Below are 20,152 nucleotides of genomic sequence, written 5' to 3' on the forward strand. Positions count from 1 at the left end.
ACCAAACTTTACAGAAGCTCTCCTGCGAAACTTCCAGAACTAGTACTCCTGAATGAAAGGATATTGCGGAGAGATGGCGTAGCCACAGACTGGAGGATGTTTCCAGAATAAGATTTTCACTCTCCAGCGGAGAATGCGCTGATATATATCCTCCTGGCAGATTAAATCTTTGTGCCGGACTGAGACTCGAACTCAGAACAATATGTCTTTCGTCGGCAAGTGCTCCACCAACTGAGCTACCCAAACACGATACACGCCCCGTCACCACAGCATGACTTCTGCCAGTACCTCGTCTCCTACATTGCAAACATTACACGACCTCTCCCGCGAAACTTGCAGAACTAGTACTCTTGAAAGAAAGGATATTGAGGGGACATGGCTTAGCCACAGCCTGGGGGATGTTCCCAGAACGAGATTTTTACTCTGCAGCGGAGTGTGCGCTGATGTGGAACTTAATGGCGGATTAAAACTTTGTGTCAGACTGAGACTCGAACTCGGGAACTTTTCCTTTCGTGGGCAAGTGCTCTACCACCTGAGCAACCCAAGCGTGACTCACGTCCCGTCCTCACAGCTCTACTTCTGCCAGTGCTTCGTCTCCTATCTTCCAGACTTTACAGAAGCTCTCCTGCGAACCTTGCAGAACTAGCACTGCTGAAAGAAAGGATATTGCGGAGACATGTCTTCGCCACAGCCAGTGGGAAGTTTCCATAGTAAGTTTTTCACTCTGCAGCGGAGTGTGCGCTGATATGAAACTTCCTGGCAGATTAAAACTGTGTGCCGGACCGAGACTCGAACTCGGGACCATTGCCTTTCGTAGGGAAGTGCCCTACCAACTGTGCTACCCAACTACGACTCACGCCGTGTCCTCACAGCTCTTCTTCTGCCAAGGTTCTGCAAGGTTCGCAGGAGAGCTTCTGTAAAGTTTGGAAGGTAGGAAGCGAGATACTGACAGAAGCAGGGCTGTGAGGACTAAATACTGTGAGTGGTTTAATATTACTGCTGTATCATTGGATGCTACCGACTCATCATCCGAATGCTCGCTTTGAGTATTTTGATCTGTCTTGCCAATCGCTGTAATTACTGGCTTAGGAAAAGCAACCGCCTGGTAAGCGACAGTGTCCCTCATACCTTGTTTTAGTGCCTCTGCCGACTACTGTTTCCCTTAGTGCCATTATTGTAAACTGGAACAGCATTATTTTCAACACTGTTGTTTACCTGCACATTTTCGTTACGAACAAAATTACTATCATCAGGATGCCATTGTTGATTATGGTTTTTATTTCTCCATTTCCTACCTTTCTTAGGATGGCGAACACCTACTGGTTCAACTGGCTCTGAGCACTATGGGACTTAACTGCCGTGGTCATCAGTCCCCTAGAACTCAGAACTACTTAAACCTAACGAACCTAAGGACATCACACACATCCGTGCCCGAGGCAGGATTCGAACCGGCGACCGTAGCGGTCGCACGGTTCCGGACTGTAGCGCCTAGAACCGCTCGGCCACTTCGGCCGGCCATTTACCTGAGTTACATCAGATTTTAATTCAGCTGTCATTTTAGCATTACTGGCTGCTATTGCCCGCAATATTACATTTAAATCAATTACCCCAGTATCTTTGGGTTGCTCATTAGCTGGTTTCTTATCACACTCAGGAGACGGAAAACTAGACTTAATACCAGATTCATCAAAACTAAATGAAACAGCTGATTGATCTGTTATATCCAACTTCTTTTTAAACACTACCACCTCTGATGACTATTTCATTTTTAAATCATCAGAGAAACTATCATCCAGCAAATTAACTATCTCTGAATTATGCTTTACTACGGGGGTTTCTATATTGAATCATTGCCTCTTTTCACATTATTGTCAGGAGACAATGGTTCGGATTTCACTTTAACATCTCTATTTTCAAGCAGATTTACATTTGAACCGTTGTCTGGATTTGCACTTTCTTCATCGGACAGTAGTTCTGATTTAATTTTAACCTCAGCTTCTTTTGGCGGTTCCATCGCCGACAGTCCTTTAGCGAAGGTTAGTTGAACATATTTTCACTTAACTTAGTTCCTTTTGCATGACGTATGACGATGCCGACGCGGCACGTTGAATAGCAGACGGCACCCCGACAGCTGCTGTGTGTGTGCATGGCTTGCAACAGCAAGCGGGGCTCCGGCCGCACCGACGGACGACTGCCGTGGGCCGAAACTGGCTTCTTGTGATGCTGGCGGCATGGCTAGATTCAGAGCCAGCTTCGTCAATCCAGATGCGTTGTAATCCAAAGGCGTCATTAATGTGCACACGTAACACGGTTTATCACTGTTCTGTTGTTCAGCTGCGTGTCGCATTTCACTCCCGAATCCGGATAATTAAAATCACTTTCACTCAGTTTAACAGTATTTTTACTGGCCGATGCACCATATGTGGGGCGGCGGGTGGAATAATTTCTGTTGTTGGTGTTCTCAACACAGGCTCTCTAACTGCAATGTTGGCAATCAGCAAGTGATTAGCAAAAATGTGATGCCTGTAATTAAAGTTCACTGTGCCCACTCTGAAGGAGAAATAAAGTTATTGATCATTGAAGTTCATTACGCTGAGGATTTAGGATGATATCTGGGAGTCACAGAAAATGCAGTGTACTGTAACAATTTTCACTATATTCTGAAAACGATAAAGCGTAAAGTTCCAGACAAAAGTTTACCCAAGCAATGTTACTATCAGCTCTTCTACTATCAGAGCTGTTCAGAGTCTATTGCACGGATCCTATAATCCCTAGATAACGAAACTGTTCAACAATCGTTATCGATGTATATGTTCAAAGTGAATGCTCGCCAAAATTTGAAGTTAATACTCATCAACCGCCACGCTAGTAATGATACGAGGTCTGTCCTGCGGCGACGCATGAAAATACGACATACGCAAACTGAGAATAAAGCACTGAAGTCGTTTCGCAATTAACACTTTACCCCAATGCGAACTCATTGTTTCATGCATACCGAGTTACGTAATACGGGATCCAAGGCTGTTCCTTGCAACTGCACAGACACGACGCGGCTTCCGACACGGAGTGCACGCTGATACGAATCTAGAAGAGAACTGGGGCCTGAAGGCAGGTCGCAGCGCTCTTATTTATATGGCCGCGGTGCGGACCGCCGACAGCCGTCAAAATTTGCATTCCTGTCTATCCGCTGGGGCTAGTAGGGCACCACTTCAAGTTACTAAATAATTAATTGCTTCATTCGTTGAAGGCTGATGAAGCTCTCAATTTAATTGTGCAATCAGCATACGGGTAAGTATCTATAATAAAATTCTGATGTGGCTAGGTTAAACACTTTTGGCGAGAGAATTATTTTAGTTGGACTGCACGCAATAGATGAGCTCTGAACTTGCCCTTTGAAGAGACGCTACAGCTATAGTTTTATTACTACCTTTTGGAAACTTCTCACATCTTTGTTATTATAGCGTATCTCCATTCCACCTAAATCTAAACATCTTAGCTTTATCTAATCGCTTACTTAATCTAACCTGCTTCCGTACTTTTAGGACACAAAAGAAGAAAATCCTGAATTTCAACCAAAATATTACTTTGTAAGATCCAGCATGCTGTTTCCATTAGATTACAATGAAAAAGGAATCCGAATATAAATTTTGAAGTTTCTAGCTCCTTCCTGTTGCGCCGATGATTTTTACGTAAAACGTCCAAATTTCGAAAAATTGTTAAAGTTACTAAACTGAAACTTAACACATTATTATTTTAGCATCACTCCTGACATGCTATTAACTTTTCAGAATATTTACTTTACTTTTAAGGTATTGCGCAACACTCATAACGTCATAGCTAATTACAGCGGACTAGGCTGGCACACAGCTGAAAGCATATGAATTCTATATGGCATGAGTAGGCTGCTTCCCTAAAACACATCCATGCCCGAGGGAGGATTCTGACGGGGAAAGCCATGTGGAGCAAAGTTTACCTTTGGTAATGGTTTCCGCTCATTGGAGATGTGCAGGCCTGTTGTGTGCACGATACCGGGCACCATTGGCTGAGGATAGCCCAACACAAAGTCATTTCCCGTTATCATGAGACTCATGTTGCGCAGCATAACGCTCAGACTGGGCATATCCGCTCCGAAATGCTCCTGTATCAGCCGGTCTTGAAAAGGCACGATAACGTTATGGAAGGAGTGCAACAGCCTGAGAGTCAGTTGGGCATTGTCCATGCGCTGCCAGAAGTCCATGTGGTCTGTGTACGCCGAAGCTAGGGCCGGCATGTAAGCCGGATTGATTGGATTGGCCAAGAAGCTACTCGTAGCCTCAGTCAGTCCGGCGGAGAGAAATCCCACTATTGGCGGTGAGCCCAGTTTGTGCACAAAACCGAAGTAACACCAGAGCATGAACGTTTCCAAGACCACCAAATCAAACTTCTCTTGCAACCTGAAAAACAGAGGAAAAATAAGTCAATAAAGAGAGGGCACAACAAAAGCAGACAGCCGCATAAAAAAAAAAAAAAAAAAAAAAAAAAAATTACTCTCGTCTGCATTAGGGAAAAACATGCACTGTCATGCGAAACTGGAACGTAATTGAGGAATTTTCAGAAGCTGAAATCTGTGATCATATAGTCGAGGAGTAAAAGAGGAAAGGTGAACTGAAAGCATAAAAATGTGATACAAAGGTATACTGAAACTCAACCTGATGGATCTAGTACCAAACAGGGATGCAGGAAGAACAGACAAATAAAGAAGTCGTTAGAGGAAGGAACAGGCAAGAATGACATCTAGTGAGACATTGATGAATAGTTCCTTGCTACTGGAAGTGAAAGTTGTAAAAATAAAAACGAAAAAATTTAAAGCAGGTTATCGATTATACTGACTGTGGTAGATACACGAAGGCGGAAAGATTTCTAAGAGACACTAAGAGAGAAGGCGGAGAGAGAAGACTTAAAAATGAAGGCAGCAGTAAGAAAATGCAGAAGCAACAAACCAAGCCAATGGAACGAAGGTTTAAGGCAGGGTTGTAGTTTATTAGAAGGAACTCCGCTGTTCCAAAACACGAGTCAAGGACCTTGTCGATCACAGTAATTTCCAGTCAGAACAAGAACACTCCACTTTCAAAAGAAAACAATACAAAAAAGACAGAATAAACAGGCTCATTAAGGCGAATACGAGAAACGCATTCTGCAACAAAACAGATCTTCACGTGTGAAAGTGGTCCAAAACGGAATAAGTTATACTGATACTGTAAATTTTGATTATGGCTGTCAATGGTGCTTAATGTCAAATCTAAAAAGGAGCAACATGCTTCGTTTAAAAACTGATGTATTTTCAAATTTAAGTGAAAAGTAGTAAAAAGCATGAAATGCTCCAAAATTCATGCAAGATTTGAATTTTGCGCCACTTTTGTGGTGAAATGTTGCCAACGAAGGAAAAGAGAAAGTTTAGGATAATAAAAATCAGGAAACAACAATACATTTTTTAATTGAGTAACATTTTAAACTAATGAAGATTTGGCAGTTAGAAATCACAATTTTAGTACAAAATATGATCGGAATATTGATTTAACTTCATCAGTTGTGAAGAGATTAATTGAAAAATCTAGAGAGACTGAATCAATTATTGATCTTAAACACTCTGGCCGTCATTCAACGAGTAGTTCGACACAAAACATCGAAGCAGTTTGAGAGAGTGTTGCTGCGGGTCCACAGACCTCAATATTGGGCATTTTATGAAACACTATATCGTATTCTCAGGAAAGATTTGCATCTTAATGCTTAAATTGTCTACTTGACTCAAGAACTGAAGCCTGCTCACCACGAACAGCGATTAGAGTTCGCTGAATGGGTTATGGAACAACAAGTGGGTAACGATTTTTCGAACAAAATCATCTTCAACGATGAGGCTCATTCTCAACTTGATGCCCTGCTTAGTAGACAAAATTTTCGCATTTAGGGTTTATAAAATACACGAGTGATTTTTTTAGAAGCAAATGTATCCAGAACGTGTCGCAGTTTGGTGTGTACTTTGGGCTGGAGACGTGATGGGACCATTCTTCTACGAAAATGCGGCTGGTCAAGTGAGAAGAGTTAATAGTGAACGCAATCGCGATGTGATAATTCAGTTTTATGCACCTAAATTGCTGTACATGAATGTGGGCGACATGTGGTTTCACAAAGACGGTGCCACGTGCCGTACAGTCCGAGACACAATTCAATTACTGCTTGAGCCATTTTGTGGTTGTGTGATTGCCCGTTTTGATATAATCGTAATTGGCTGCCAAGATCATGCGATTTAACGCAGTTGGACTTTTCTGTTTCCAGTTTTTTGAAATAAGAAGTTTATTCCTACAAGCCCACGACCACCCACGCGTTGATGGAGAAAATTAGGGCTATGTCAACGAAATTCAGTCAAATTAATGCAATACGATAGTGAAAAGTATCAACAAAAGTGTGCGTATGTGGCAGTAAAGCCGTCCATTCCATACACAGTTTTTATAATAAGACTATGTTTTCCATAAAAATTACTTCTTTCGTGGATTTAGGAACAATCTTAGAAGTGATGAAGGATGAACTCAGTGAAAAGGACACATTTGATGAAAGGAAATGTTGGCAGAAATGATTTACTATTGAAACGGTACTGTCACTTCCGTTTCATGCAATCTGTCGTTTGGCATCTCCAGGCAATTCATGAATACATGGATGACATTAAGTCTCAATTTTTTATGGTTATGAAAAGCTAAGGGATTTCCGACGGACGAGCGGGATAATGAGTTTATTTATCTCCGATTAGCACCTTCTAATCCTCCTTCCGCACTGTATACCTTTCTCAATAAGTGACTGGATGACTCAGTCTGTTTTAAAAGTTCTCCGAGGGCCAGAGACTCAAAGTCCACCTGTAAGATCCAACCTTATAGCAGTTTGGTAGTCTGATGACTAATGAAGAACGCAGGGTGAGTAAGAGATGTTCCGTTGCTAGCAGGCACGCTGCCCAGTAGTTGCGTAGATAGGTAACGAGACAGGTTACTCCCTCCCCTGGCGAGAAAGGGTCCGCCGAAATCTGCGGACCCACCGACGCTTTTCTGGTGGTCGTTGTCCCGTAACTATTGAACGTTATGTTCTATGAGTCTATTGCTACGAGGGTCACTCCAAAGGAAATGCACACTATTTTTTTTTTAAATCCATCTCTTATTCTTCATGTTTGAAAGCTTTAGAGTGTGTAGATACTTCCTTTAGGAACAATATTTTCATTTCTTCACATAATTTCCATCCCTCTCAACTGCCTTACGCCATCTTGGAAGCAGTGCATGTATACCCGCACGGTAAAATTCTGGACCATCCTGTTGGAGCCACTGTTTGGAAGCGACCACAACGGAGTCATCATCTTCAAACCTTGTTCCACGAAGAGAGTCTTTCAGTTTGCCAAAGAGATGATAGTCACATGGAGCCAGGTCAGGACTGTAAGGCGGGTGTTTCGGTGTTGTCCATTCGAGTTTTGTGATCGCTTCCATGGTTTTTTGATCGACATGTGGCCGTGCATTGTCGTGCAACAGCAAAACATCGTGCTTTTGTCGACGTGGTCGAACACGACTCAGTCGAGCTTGAAGTTTCTTCAGTGTCGTCACATATGCATCAGAATTTATGGTGGTTCCATTTGGCATGATGTCCACAAGCAAGAGTCCTTCGAAATCGAAAAACACCGTAGCCATAACTTTTCCAGCAGAAGGTGTGGTTTTGAAATTTTTTTTCTTGGGTGAATTTGCATGATGCCACTCCATTGATTGCCTCTTTGTCTCTGGTGAAAAATGATGGAGCCATGTTTCATCACCTGTCACAATTCTTCCAAGAAATTCATCTCCACCATTCTCATACTGTTCCAAAAGTTCGCTGCATACTGTTTTTCTTCTTTCTTTGTGAGCCACTGTCCAACATCCTGGGCACCCATCTGGCACAAACCTTGTTTAACGCCAACAATTTCAGTATTCTGCAGACACTTCCCTCCTCTATCCCAACGTAGCGTGACAATTCGTTCACTGTGATGCGTTTGTCAACACTCACCAATTCGTTAACTCTCTACACATTGTCTGGAGTGTGTGCAGTCCTCAATATTGCCGTGCCTGCTTTCATCACGTAACCAGCTTGCTCACCGACTAACTGCACTGTGATCGACAGCAGCATCTCCATACAACTTTTTCAACCTCTTGTGGATGTTTCCCACTGTCTCGTTTTCACAGCACAGGAATTTTATGGCAGCACGTTGCTTCTGACGAACGTCAAGTATAGCAGCCACCTTGTAGACATGCTGTGACGACGCCACTCGCGATAACAGGTTGAACTAAGTTTGAAAACAAGCGGGAAGGATGTGTCTACACACTGTAAAACTTTCGCACATGCAGAATGAAAACTGTATTTTTACAAAAAAATAGTGTGCATTTCTTTTGGAGTGACCCTCGTATATGTTTAAAGCTAAACATCTAGTCGATATCTCATCAAGCGTAACTTTCAGTCGGTTTTCACTTTAGTGTTACAGTTCAGTAGTTATTTATATGATTATATTTTCGATTGTATTTTATAAATTTTGGTCTGTAGGCCGATAAGTAGTCTTAGTGGGCTACCCTTTGTGTGTGAGGGAATGCTCTCAGGTATAGTTGAAGACAGTGAGGTTAGCGCTTCAGGCTTTAGTTTATTTCTAAATTCAAATGCTTATTTGTTCAGGAAATTTGTGAAAACTTTTACATACAATTTCGTTTGATTTTAATGTAGTTATCGTGCCCTACCTTGATCGTTTGTTGGTGAACACACAATATGGCGCAGTAGTCGCTCAAAGCTCATCCTGAGGTGTTTAAACGAATGTATCATTGCATTATGCAATTGCATTTAGTCATCAAATGGTTCAAATGGCTCTGAGCACTATGGGATTTAACTGCTGAGGTCATCAGTCCCCTAGAACTTAGAACTACTTAAACCTAACTAACCTAAGGACATCACACAACACCCAGTCATCACGAGGCAGAGAAAATCCCTGACCCCGCCGGGAATCGAACCCGGGAACCCGGGCGTGGTTTGCTCTGTCGATGAACGCGTTGTGTCCACATCATATTGGGATACAGTGCAGTGTAGCAAACAGTCTTATGAACGACAAAACATTCCACAGCAGTGTTATATTCACTGGCCATCTCGTTAAGTGATGCATAAGAAAGAAAGTGTTGACACACATCCATGCCCGAGGCAGGATTCGAACCTGCAACCGTTGCGGGCTCACGGTTCGAGACTGATGCACCTAGAACCGCTCGGTCGCACCAGCCGGCATTTAATCATCCCACAGCCGCCTTTCTGGGAATATTTTTCCCGAGCTAAGGGATTTCCATTTGATTCTACTACTAAATAAACGCAGAATCTGAGACGTGTCCTTTAGATGGCATCAAACAATCATTGCTATGCTTCGTATTGCAGTACATAAAATTACGAACCGAACGAGCATAGTCATGCGCAATGAATTTCTCCTCATTTGGCACTTGTAGAACTTATCATGTTTTTCAGCAGTTCATTATCTGACCAGTGACTTAACTGATCTCCCCCTACACGTACTCCAGTCAATTGCATTGTAGTAACTGAGCACCTGTAGGTCATTAGTAGTTTTTATATGTATCCTAGAATGAAAATTTCCGTGAGTTTTATTTGTTTCCGTTCTATCTACTGTGCATATAAGACGAGCTGCATCTGTGGTAGCATCCTGATATGGCTGAATGTGAATTAGCAATTATTTTAGGGGACCATGTAATCATTTTCCTTGTTGTTCATGTTACATTCGCTGAAGGCGTTTTCACTGCCCTTTTTTTTGTAAAGATCGATGTACATAGTATGTGTTTAAATACTCATTGTTTGTGTCAATGAACCGCGATGTTTCTTTAATCATCTGCATAAATCCAAACCACTCCCCGCACCCGATGTAACGAATGCTAGAAAGGCAGATGCAATAAATTTTTTGAGGTATATATGAAATTCCTCCACACACCATTTCGTTTTCTTGAGCTCGCGTGATACTGAAGGGTTCCCTTGCTCATAAAACTGATGTTAATGATATCAGTAGACAAATGAAACTCAGATGGATTCGAATCTTTTGCTTGTCCACTTGACTTACATAAGTGGATTGCTTCACAGATATTCTGGTGTAAATATAAATTAACTAGCGAAGACCACTGATATTACACTGCACACTTGGCAAACTACCTTTTATTAAAAAGTCAGAGTTAACGCATTTTGTACACCCTGCTTCCACTACGTAATTAATCTGGAGACGAAATTTATTCGGAATTCGAATACGAAGAGACTGTAGCTTCACAGTTTATTAGCGACAAATGAAAATTTGTGGGGTAACCGGAACTCGAACCCTAATTTTGCGCTCTACGTGAGCGGTCACCTTAGCAACTTCTGATAACTGAGCACCTCTCCAGGACCGACCAAATCTCCGTATTTCACAGTGGTGTCCACGTCCTGCACTCGCACAGTTGCTGTGATTCCTACAGAGTCGTGGCCTGTGTAGGCATGTCATGCTATTTGCAGTGTGTGAGTGTTTTTCGATGTCTATGCAATGTTTTTCAGACAGTGACACAGACACTGCAGATAGTAATCTGGAGAGGTATAAAAACTCTGTGAAGGTTGCCAGTATATGGTATGCAGAAATGATTTATACAAGACAGAAAGAAACAGCGAGAACCGAAGAAAATAGCAAACTGCATCACCAAGCCAGGTTTTTAATTTCCACAAATTTCAGCTTTTTTAATTATGTTATGAAGTTTACGAATAGTTAGAACTCTTATTTATTTACTCGCAGTCATTAAGGGGCACGCATTTATGATCCCCAAAATTTTCAGACAAGGGTGAACATGTACGAGCATTAGCAATAACTTCTTCTTTCGCTTCTAAAAAGAAATCTAGAGACCTCATTCCCTAAGACGACGGATAATACAAAAACAAAAAGAAATTTTTCATTTGCTTTTAAAGTTTCCTCCTATGTATAATTCTTTTAAAGCCTCGCGGTTTGCAGCTATCTCGGAATGTATCTAGTTTTTCTCGCACCGAATGGGAAAATCTCCTACATATATAGCCACATATGCATTTTCTACAAAAATTTTCCCTTAATGGCACTATTTGTATTGTGATAATTGTAAGAGGTTCTCCAGAAATCCGCGAGGAGAGGATTTTCTGGAAAATACTTCCATGAAGTAGGAACAGAACGACAGAACGTGTGTTAAGACATCAGGGAATAATTCACAACGTACGAGAGGGAGATACCAGTCTGCAGATATGACATAAGAGTATTTTTAACCTTTCAGTTAGTTTATAAAAATATCGACGCACCACGAAGAGGTTATGCAAAGTGGTCCCGAACTGATATGCGTACAGGCATCGAAGAAAATGCAAAATTGTAAACTTTGGCGACCGATGGATGAAATTGTGACGCTGCGACGCAGTTTCATCACGCAGATGGCAAGAATAATAAACAGGTGACATTGCGATACCAGGACAGAGCCTTCGCGAATTTAATTCCGAATACTCAGACAGTAACTATGCCATGCAGATGGGTGCTCTAAGCACTATGGGACTTAAGATGTGAGGTCATCAATCCCTTAGAATCAGGACAACCTAAACCTAACTAACCTAAGGACATCACACACAACCATGCCCGAGGGAGGATTCAAACCTGCGACCGTAGCAGCCGCTCGCAGTTCCGGACTGAAGCGCCTAGAACCACATGAGTTCCAAAAGAAATCCGTTGGAATTCTATTACTCGAAAAATAGTACAGTTCTCAAGGCTGTAAATTCACCTAAGTACCTGGGTGTTAAAATTACGAACAACTTCAGTTGGAAAGACCACACAGATAATACAGGGTTATTACAAATGATTGAAGCGATTTCACAGCTCTACAATAACTTTATTATTTGAGATATTTTCACAATGCATAGCACACACATACAAAAACTCAAAAAGTTTTTTTAGGCACTCACAGATGTTCGATATGTGCCCCTTTAGTGATTCGGCAGACATCAAGCCGATAATCAAGTTCCTCCCACACTCGGCGCAGCATGTCCCCATCAATGAGTTCGAAAGCATCGTTGATGCGAGCTCGCAGTTCTGGCACGTTTCTTGGTAGAGGAGGTTTAAACACTGAATCTTTCACATAACCCCACAGAAAGAAACCGCATGGGGTTAAGTCGGGAAAGCGTGGAGGCCATGACATGAATTGCTGATCATGATCTCCACCACGACCGATCCATCGGTTTTCCAATCTCCTGTTTAAGAAATGCCGAACATCATGATGGAAGTGCGGTGGAGCACCATCCTGTTGAAAGATGAAGTCGGCGCTGTCGGTCTCCAGTTGTGGCATGAGCCAATTTTCCAGCACGTCCAAATACACGTGTCCTGTACCGTTTTTTTCGCAGAAGAAAAAGGGGCCGTAAACTTTAAACCGTGAGAATGCACAAAACACGTTAACTTTTGGTGAATTGCGAATTTGTTGCACGAATGCGTGAGGATTCTCTACCGCCCAGATTGGCACATTGTGTCTGTTCACTTCACCATTAAGAAAAAAATGTTGCTTCATCACTGAAAACAAGTTTCGCACTGAACGCATCCTCTTCAATGAGCTGTTGCAACCGCGCCGAAAATTCAAAGCGTTTGACTTTGTCATCGGGTGTGAGGGTTTGTAGCAATTGGAAACGGTAAGGCTTCTGCTTTAGCCTTTTCCGTAAGATTTTCCAAACCATCGGCTGTGGTACGTTTAGCTCCCTGCTTGCTTTATTCGTCGACTTCCGCGGGCTACGCGTGAAACTTTCCCGCACGCGTTCAACCGTTTCTTCGCTCACTGCAGGCCGACCCGTTGATTTCCCCTTACAGAGGCATCCAGAAGCTTTAAACTGCGCATACCATCGCCAAATGGAGTTAGCAGTTGGTGGATCTTGGTTGAACTTCGTCCTGAAGTGTCGTTGCACTGTTATGACTGACTGATGTGAGTGCATTTCAAGCACGACATACGATTTCTCGGCTCCTGTCGCCATTTTGTCTCACTGCGCTCTCGAGCGCTCTGGCGGCAGAAACCTGAAGTGCGGCTTCAGCCGAACAAAACTTTATGAGTTTTTCTACGTATCTGTAGTGTGTCGTGACCATATGTCAATGAATGGAGCTACAGTGAATTTATGAAATCGCTTCAATGATTTGTAATAGCCCTGTATTGTGGGGAAGGCGAGCCAAAGGTTGTGTTTCATTGGCAGGACACCTAGAAGATGCAACAAGTCCACTAAAGAAACAGCTTACACTACACTCGTTCGTCCTCTGTTAGAATATTGCTGTGCGGTGTGGGATCCTTACCAGGTGGGATTGACAGAGAACATCGAAAGGGTGCAAAAAAGCGCAGCTCGTTTTGTATTATCACGTAATAGGGGAGAGAGTGTGGCACTTATGATACGCGAGTTGGGATGGAAGTCATTAAAGCAAAGACGTTTTTCGTCGCGGCGAGATCTATTTACGAAATTTCAGTCACCAACTTTCTCTTCCGAATGCGAAAATATTTTGTTGAACCCAACCTACATAGGTAGGAATGATCATCAAAATAAAATAAGAGAAATCAGAGCTCGAACAGAAAGGTTTAGGTGTTCGTTTCTCCCGCGCGCTGTTCGGGAGTGGAATCGTAGAGAGATAGTATGATTGTGGCTCGATGAACCCTCTGCCAAGCACTTAAATGTGAATTGCAGAGCAGTAATGTAGATGTAGATGTAGATATAGAACCGCTCGGCCACAGGGGCCGACCCCCGCAGACGGGTGCTTCAGCAACATGCGTAGATGTCAGCCTTTGAGAAAGGACGTGTAGCTGGGCTCATAGCGGCCGGTTGGAGTAACCAGCGACTCGCTCGACGTTTGAACAGGAGCGATGCCACTATTCGACGACGCTGGCAGGAATGGGTGAACCATGGCCGAACAAAGCGTCAAGAAGGAGGCAGTCAACCTATAGAGATGACACAACAGGAGGACCAAGAAATCGTCAGGGAGGCACTCAGTGGCCCAAATTCATCACTATCATCGATTCGACGTGCGGCTGGTCCTTCAGTGACCGTAAGGACCGTTAATAGGTGGTTTAAGAAAGGGGACCGAACTCACGGCGCCCCTTATTTTGGTTACCATTGATCTCAGAATACCAACAGACTTGTTTGCAGTGGTATCGGGCACATTCGGCCTGGCATCTCATTGCCTGGAGTAGAAATGTCTTCAGTGATGAGCCCCGCTTCGAATTTACTCCAATGAATAGCGAAGACGCGTCAGAAGTCGCCCCAGACAGCAATGAGATACCAACCAACTGTCGCTCGCCGTACGGCCGGACACCAGGAGTGATTGTCTGGGGTGTTATTTCTTTCCATAGGACGACCTCTTTGGTTGTCACCCTCGACACCCTTACAGCACAGAGGTGCGTCGACGATATTCTATGCGACGTTTCGATGCCCTTCATGCAAGCCATCCTGGACTTACATTTCAGCAACATAAGGCCCTCCCGCACAAGGCGAGAGTTTCTACTGCTAGTCTTCGTGTTTCTCAAACCCTACCTTGGCCAGAAAGCTCGCCGGATCTCTTGCCAATTGAGAACATTTGGAGCATTGTAAGCAAGGCCCTCCGACCATCTCGGGATTTTGACGATGTGATGTTTCTCTACTTATTTTAATGGACTAACTTCATCATTTGCTATTTTTTGACTATTTTTAAAGCTTTGTGTGCGGAGTTATTTAAATAGTTATTCTAACGTTAACTGTCTCCTATGTGCTTTAAAATGTAATGTTGTGGAATTATTTTAAAAAATCCATGTAATTGAAAATTTTATGTTATCAGTTTAGAAGGTGCCCGTTTTCTTAATGGGCCCCTGGACATTGTGCTAATCACTTGTCTAAACATATTCAGGCATTCTAGTAATTGATTGAAATTGACTGAATGTTGGGCAATTGACAGTTCTAATAAATTTTGAATTGATTCAAGAAGCTGTGATGTCTTTGAAGTGAACGTTATGAAAGTTTTGGTTCATTATATTTTATTGCCATTTTGAACAAGCTACCAAAAAATTTTCATGTTTATGCCTTGTGTGAAGTTGCCTTTTGGTTTTTGTAAATAAAGCTTGTTAAATTATATCAAGATGTTAGTGGCCCAGCACCTTATCACTCTCCCCACCCGCTCTCTACCGCGGTAAATTCCTAATTAAAAACATCTCAAGTTGTTTCTCTGCCAGGGTTATGCACATAAATGTTTGTCACGAGCTCTTCGTTTAGCAAACTGCTGAGAACAATGTAAAGTATGATCAATGGGCGTTTCTTCTTCTGAGCCTCACAGTTGACCTCATCTCTCAATCTCTCACGTTGGATTAATTTTTGACCATGTTCTACGTTGGGACGTATACCAGTAAGACGTTCTTAGTTGAACGAATACTGTTTACTTTTGGTTTCTCTTTCTTTTGATGGACAGCTTTAGAAAAGGTTTCCCTAACTTTTTCGTTGCCTTCCCCTTACTTTCGGTTTGATAAATACTGTCATACCTTCCTTACCCGTTTGATTTTCTGTACTTTTCTCCACAGGATGAGGTCATAAGGTCATTGATGTTGTCACTGATGCACATGATTTTTGAGCATTTTCCACATTCTCCACCCTGCTAACAAGCTTCAGCTGTGCCATAGCCCACACTAATAGGCGTTCCTTAAGAGCTATCATTTTAGCTGTCATTATCTTCTGATTGCCAACATATTCCTCGTCCAGCAGGCGGGGATATACCTGATACCTCGCCTCAATACTCGTCTGACCCAGAGGCATGTGAATAGTCTAGCTCCCCAACTTCATTCTCAATGTCCCTGTGTATAGGGGCAAGACTGAAACTTCCTGGCAGATTAAAACTGTATGCCGGACCGAGACTCGAACTCGGGACCTTTGCCTTTCGCGGGCTAGTGCTCTACCAACTGAGCAACCCAAGCACGACTCACGCCCCGTCCTCACTTCCGCAAGTACCTCGTCTCCTACCTTCCAAACTTTACAGAAGCTCTCATTCAGGGACAAGGCTGGTTCGAGAACATTTTTCCACAAGCGACTTATCATGTGGCGCCCCTCTTCACACACCTTTTCCCTCTTACACTGTTAGTAATCACTAACTGTGGTACGCACTGTACACAGGTCTTGCTCTAACCGACCCTGGCGTTCCTCTCAGGTTGGTGCCCCAAGCTGCCGCTTCTAACTGTGATTGTCCTGTACAGAAATCTACAGCTGTGGCGGCTCCGGCGCGCCTCTCAGTACGGCGCCCCAAACAGCGGCTTCTGTCACTTCGGCCTTAAACCAGCTCTGTGTCGAAGCCGCGTTCGAAGTTGTTTCCCAGCTGCTTGGCTGCGCTGACACCGACTGGAGCAGCTGATGCGGCATTATGCCCAGTGACATGCTGCTTCACGCAGGTGCTGTCACCATACCCGTGGTGCGTCTTGCACTGCCGGCTGTTTCTGTCGACTGTGGACCACCGCATCGACTCACTGCAGTTCCTATAGAGTGAGTAAATGGTGAAACAGCTGGCGCTCTCGCGATCCCCAGGCCGTCAGCTCGCCTCAGGAGAAAACACGTAGACTTCGTATCGAATCAAACACTACAAGACTATGTAATACGTGAAATATATTCGCATTTTCGAATATGGACAACCGTCAGACGTACTGGATGGTCCATTGGTCGTGACCGGGCCAAATATCTCACGAAATAAGCGTCAAACGAAAAAACTACAAGCAACGAAACTTGTCTAGCTTGAAGGGGGAAACCAGATGGCGCTATGGTTGACCCGCTAGATGGCGCTGCCACAGGTCAAACGGATATCAACTGCGTTTTTTAAAATAGGAACCCCCATTTTTATTACATATTCGTCTAGTACGTAAAGAAATATGAATGTTTTAGTTGGACCACTCTTTTCGCTTTGTGGTAGATGGTGCTGTAATAGTCACAAATGTATAAGTACGTGGTATCACGTAACATTACGCCAGTGCGGACGGTATTTGGTTCATGATACATTACCCGTGCTAAAATGGACCGTTTACCAATTGCGGAAAAGGTCGATATCGTGTTGATGTATGGCTATTGTGATCAAAATGCCCAACGGGCTTGTGCTACGTTTGTTTCTCGGAATCCTGGACGACATCATCGAAGTGTCCGGACCGTTCGCCGGATGGTTACGTTATTTAAGGAAACAGGAAGTGTTCAGCCACATGTGAAACGTCAACCACGACCTGAAACAAATGATGATGCTCAAGTAGGTGTTTTAGCTGCTTTCGCGGCTAATCCGCACATCAGTAGCAGACAAATTGCGGGAGAATCGGGAATCTCAAAAACGTCGGTGTTGATAATGCTACATCAACATCGATTGCACCCGTACCATATTTCTGTGCACCAGGAATTGCATGGCGACGACTTTGAACGTCGTGTACAGTTCTGCCACTGGGCACAAGAGAAATTGAGGGACGATGACAGATTTTTTGCACGCGTTCTATTTAGCGACGAAGCGTCATTCACCAACAGCGGTAACGTAAACCGGCATAATATGCACTATTGGGCAACGGAAAATCCACGATGGCTGCGACAAGTGGAACATCAGCGACCTTAGCGGGTTAATGTATGGTGCGGCATTATGGGAGGAAGGATAATTGGCCCCCATTTTATCGATGGCAATCTAAATGGCGCAATGTATGCTGATTTCTTTCGTAATGTTCTACCGATGTTACTACAAGATGTTTCAATGCATGACAGAATGGCGATGTACTTTCGACATGATGGATGTCCGGCACATAGCTCGCGTGCGGTTGAAGCGGTATAGAATAGCATATTTCATGGCAGGTGGACTGGTCGTCGAAGCATCATACCATGGCCCGCACGTTCACTGGATCTGACGTCCCCGGATTTCTTTCTGTGGGGAGAGTTGAAGGATATTTGCTATCGTGATCCACCGACAACGCCTGACAAAATGCGTCAGCGCATTGTCAATGCATGTGCGAACCTTACGGAAGGCGAACTACTCGCTGTTGAGAGGAATGTCGTTACACGTATTGCCAAATGCATTGAGGTTGACGCTCATCATTTTGAGCATTTATTGCATTAATGTGGTAGTTACAGGTAATCACGCTGTAACAGCATGCGTTCTCAGAAATGATAAGTTCACAAAGGTACATGTATCACATTGGAACAACCGAAATAAATTGTTCAAACGTACCTACGTTCTGTATCTTAATTTAGAAAACCTACCTGTTACCAACTGTTCGTTTAAAATTGTGAGCCATATGTTTGTGACTATTACAGCGCCATTTATCACAAAGCGAAAAAAGTGGTCCAACTAAAACATTCATATTTCTTTACGTACTGCACGAATATGTAATAAAAAATGGGGGTTCCTGTTTAGAAAAACGCAGTTGATATCCGTTTGACCTATGGCAGCGCCATCTATCGGGCCAACCATAGCACCATCTGGTTTCCCCCTTCAAGCTAGACGAGTTTCGTGCTTTGTAGTTTTTTTCGTTTGACGCTTATTTAGTGAGATATTTGTCCCGGCCACGATCAATGGACCACCCTGTATAATGGAATGTCGACATCACGCATGTCCGAAGAAACTTTGCATCGTAATTCGGGATAACACAGGCACTGCAATATGGTATCAAGACTATGTAGTTGTTACTAGCTACAGAGATTGGCGCTTCGATAACAGTACGAAGTAGTATTTTAGTAGTCTGTCTTAATCACAGTGAAAGCAACTTTTAATAAGGATCCGAGCGTCCGTCTTGATTCCACACTTCACCACTATCAGTCGCTGTATGCTGACCACGTAACGTTGTCGCCTGCTGGGCGAGACAACGCAACTTGCTGACCATCTCAGGTGGCCGTCCTCTTATCTAGGAACACTTCAAAGACCAAGACCGGCCAGCATCTGGGGGATCCTAATCGCCGCCTGGCAACACTGCAGCTGTAGTATCTTTAGTCCAGAAAAAATATATTTATGAAACTAGTGATCCTATGACTGAACGCGAGACGTATACCTGCTTCGCATCCACTACCTTCTTGCAGTCATGCCTATGTTGGAGAGCTGAATGCCGTCTTGAGTTCTAGAAGAACGGCTCTTTCACTCGCCATCCACAGATACCAAACCACGCCACATACATACAACTAGAGAGATGTAATGGATGTTACTGACTTTATGGTACACCTTTTTTTAATTGCTTTTTCATCTGTGGTTTTATGGTGTTTTATGGTGTTCCGTACACTGACGCTCCATTTTTGACACTTTAACACAACAAAACAAACAGAAAATCATGCGTTCTCACGAGATGCTTAATGTTGGCACTTAGATCAACGACTCACTTGAGGCTATGTCACTCGTGGTGCAAAGATTGAACAATAAGCCCTTAGGTTTTTAGAAGAGTTACAGTAATGCTTTACTGCACCAAGCACCATTGTAGGAGTCAAGAATATAATGCATCCTGTTCTATACTATAAAAATATAATCGATTCTGTTCACCTGTTAACGTACTAAAACAAAAATCGAGCCCACGAGGCTCACAAAAAACGTTTACAGCTTGTATTTACATAATAAGTTACTGAATAAGAACAAAATCTAGTTGTAATGATCCACAATACAAAACGTAAAAACAACAAAGATAAATGAAATGACCATGCACTATTTTAGGACGAAAAGAAGGCGTTTTGACGAGATCTTTATTGGGCTGCATCACTTAAACCTTTACCTACAATAGAGAATTATAAAAATTTACCTATGTCTTCTCTGTTAGAATGTTGCTGCACGTTTCCTCTGCCTGCGAGGTCCTTACGGTAAGAAGCAATTTTTCAGCACCCAGATGTCTGACTGTGCAGCGTCTGTTACACCATTTGCCATTGGGGATTCACGCTGTTCTTCTTTCAGTGCTCAACAGATCTCCTTGTGATAACCACATGTTTACTTTGGTGCATTATTTTATAACATTTGTCTGCTCTACAAACTGCTAATGTTACGGCGAAGAAGACTATCAGATATGGAGGTAAGGAGCAGTCTTCTGATTCAGAAAACCCACCTAGTGAATGGAAATCTTGAGTGATGATGACAATGAGGGAGGCTTCGCCGAAAACCAGAACT

General features: G+C 43.2%; 1 protein-coding gene across 1 annotated transcript in view; it reads right to left on the reverse strand.

Annotated features, from left to right (window-relative positions):
- Positions 1-20,152, reverse strand: part of LOC124789929 (UDP-glucosyltransferase 2-like) — a 70,066-nt gene that overhangs the window by 12,423 nt on the left and 37,491 nt on the right. Inside the window, exon 4 of the mRNA XM_047257453.1 lies at positions 3,974-4,433. Within this exon, the coding sequence (XP_047113409.1) occupies positions 3,974-4,433 (460 nt within the window). The remainder of the gene's footprint in view (positions 1-3,973; positions 4,434-20,152) is intronic.

The sequence above is a fragment of the Schistocerca piceifrons genome, chromosome 3 (assembly GCF_021461385.2).
Source record: "Schistocerca piceifrons isolate TAMUIC-IGC-003096 chromosome 3, iqSchPice1.1, whole genome shotgun sequence".
Lineage (NCBI taxonomy): Eukaryota > Metazoa > Arthropoda > Insecta > Orthoptera > Acrididae > Schistocerca > Schistocerca piceifrons.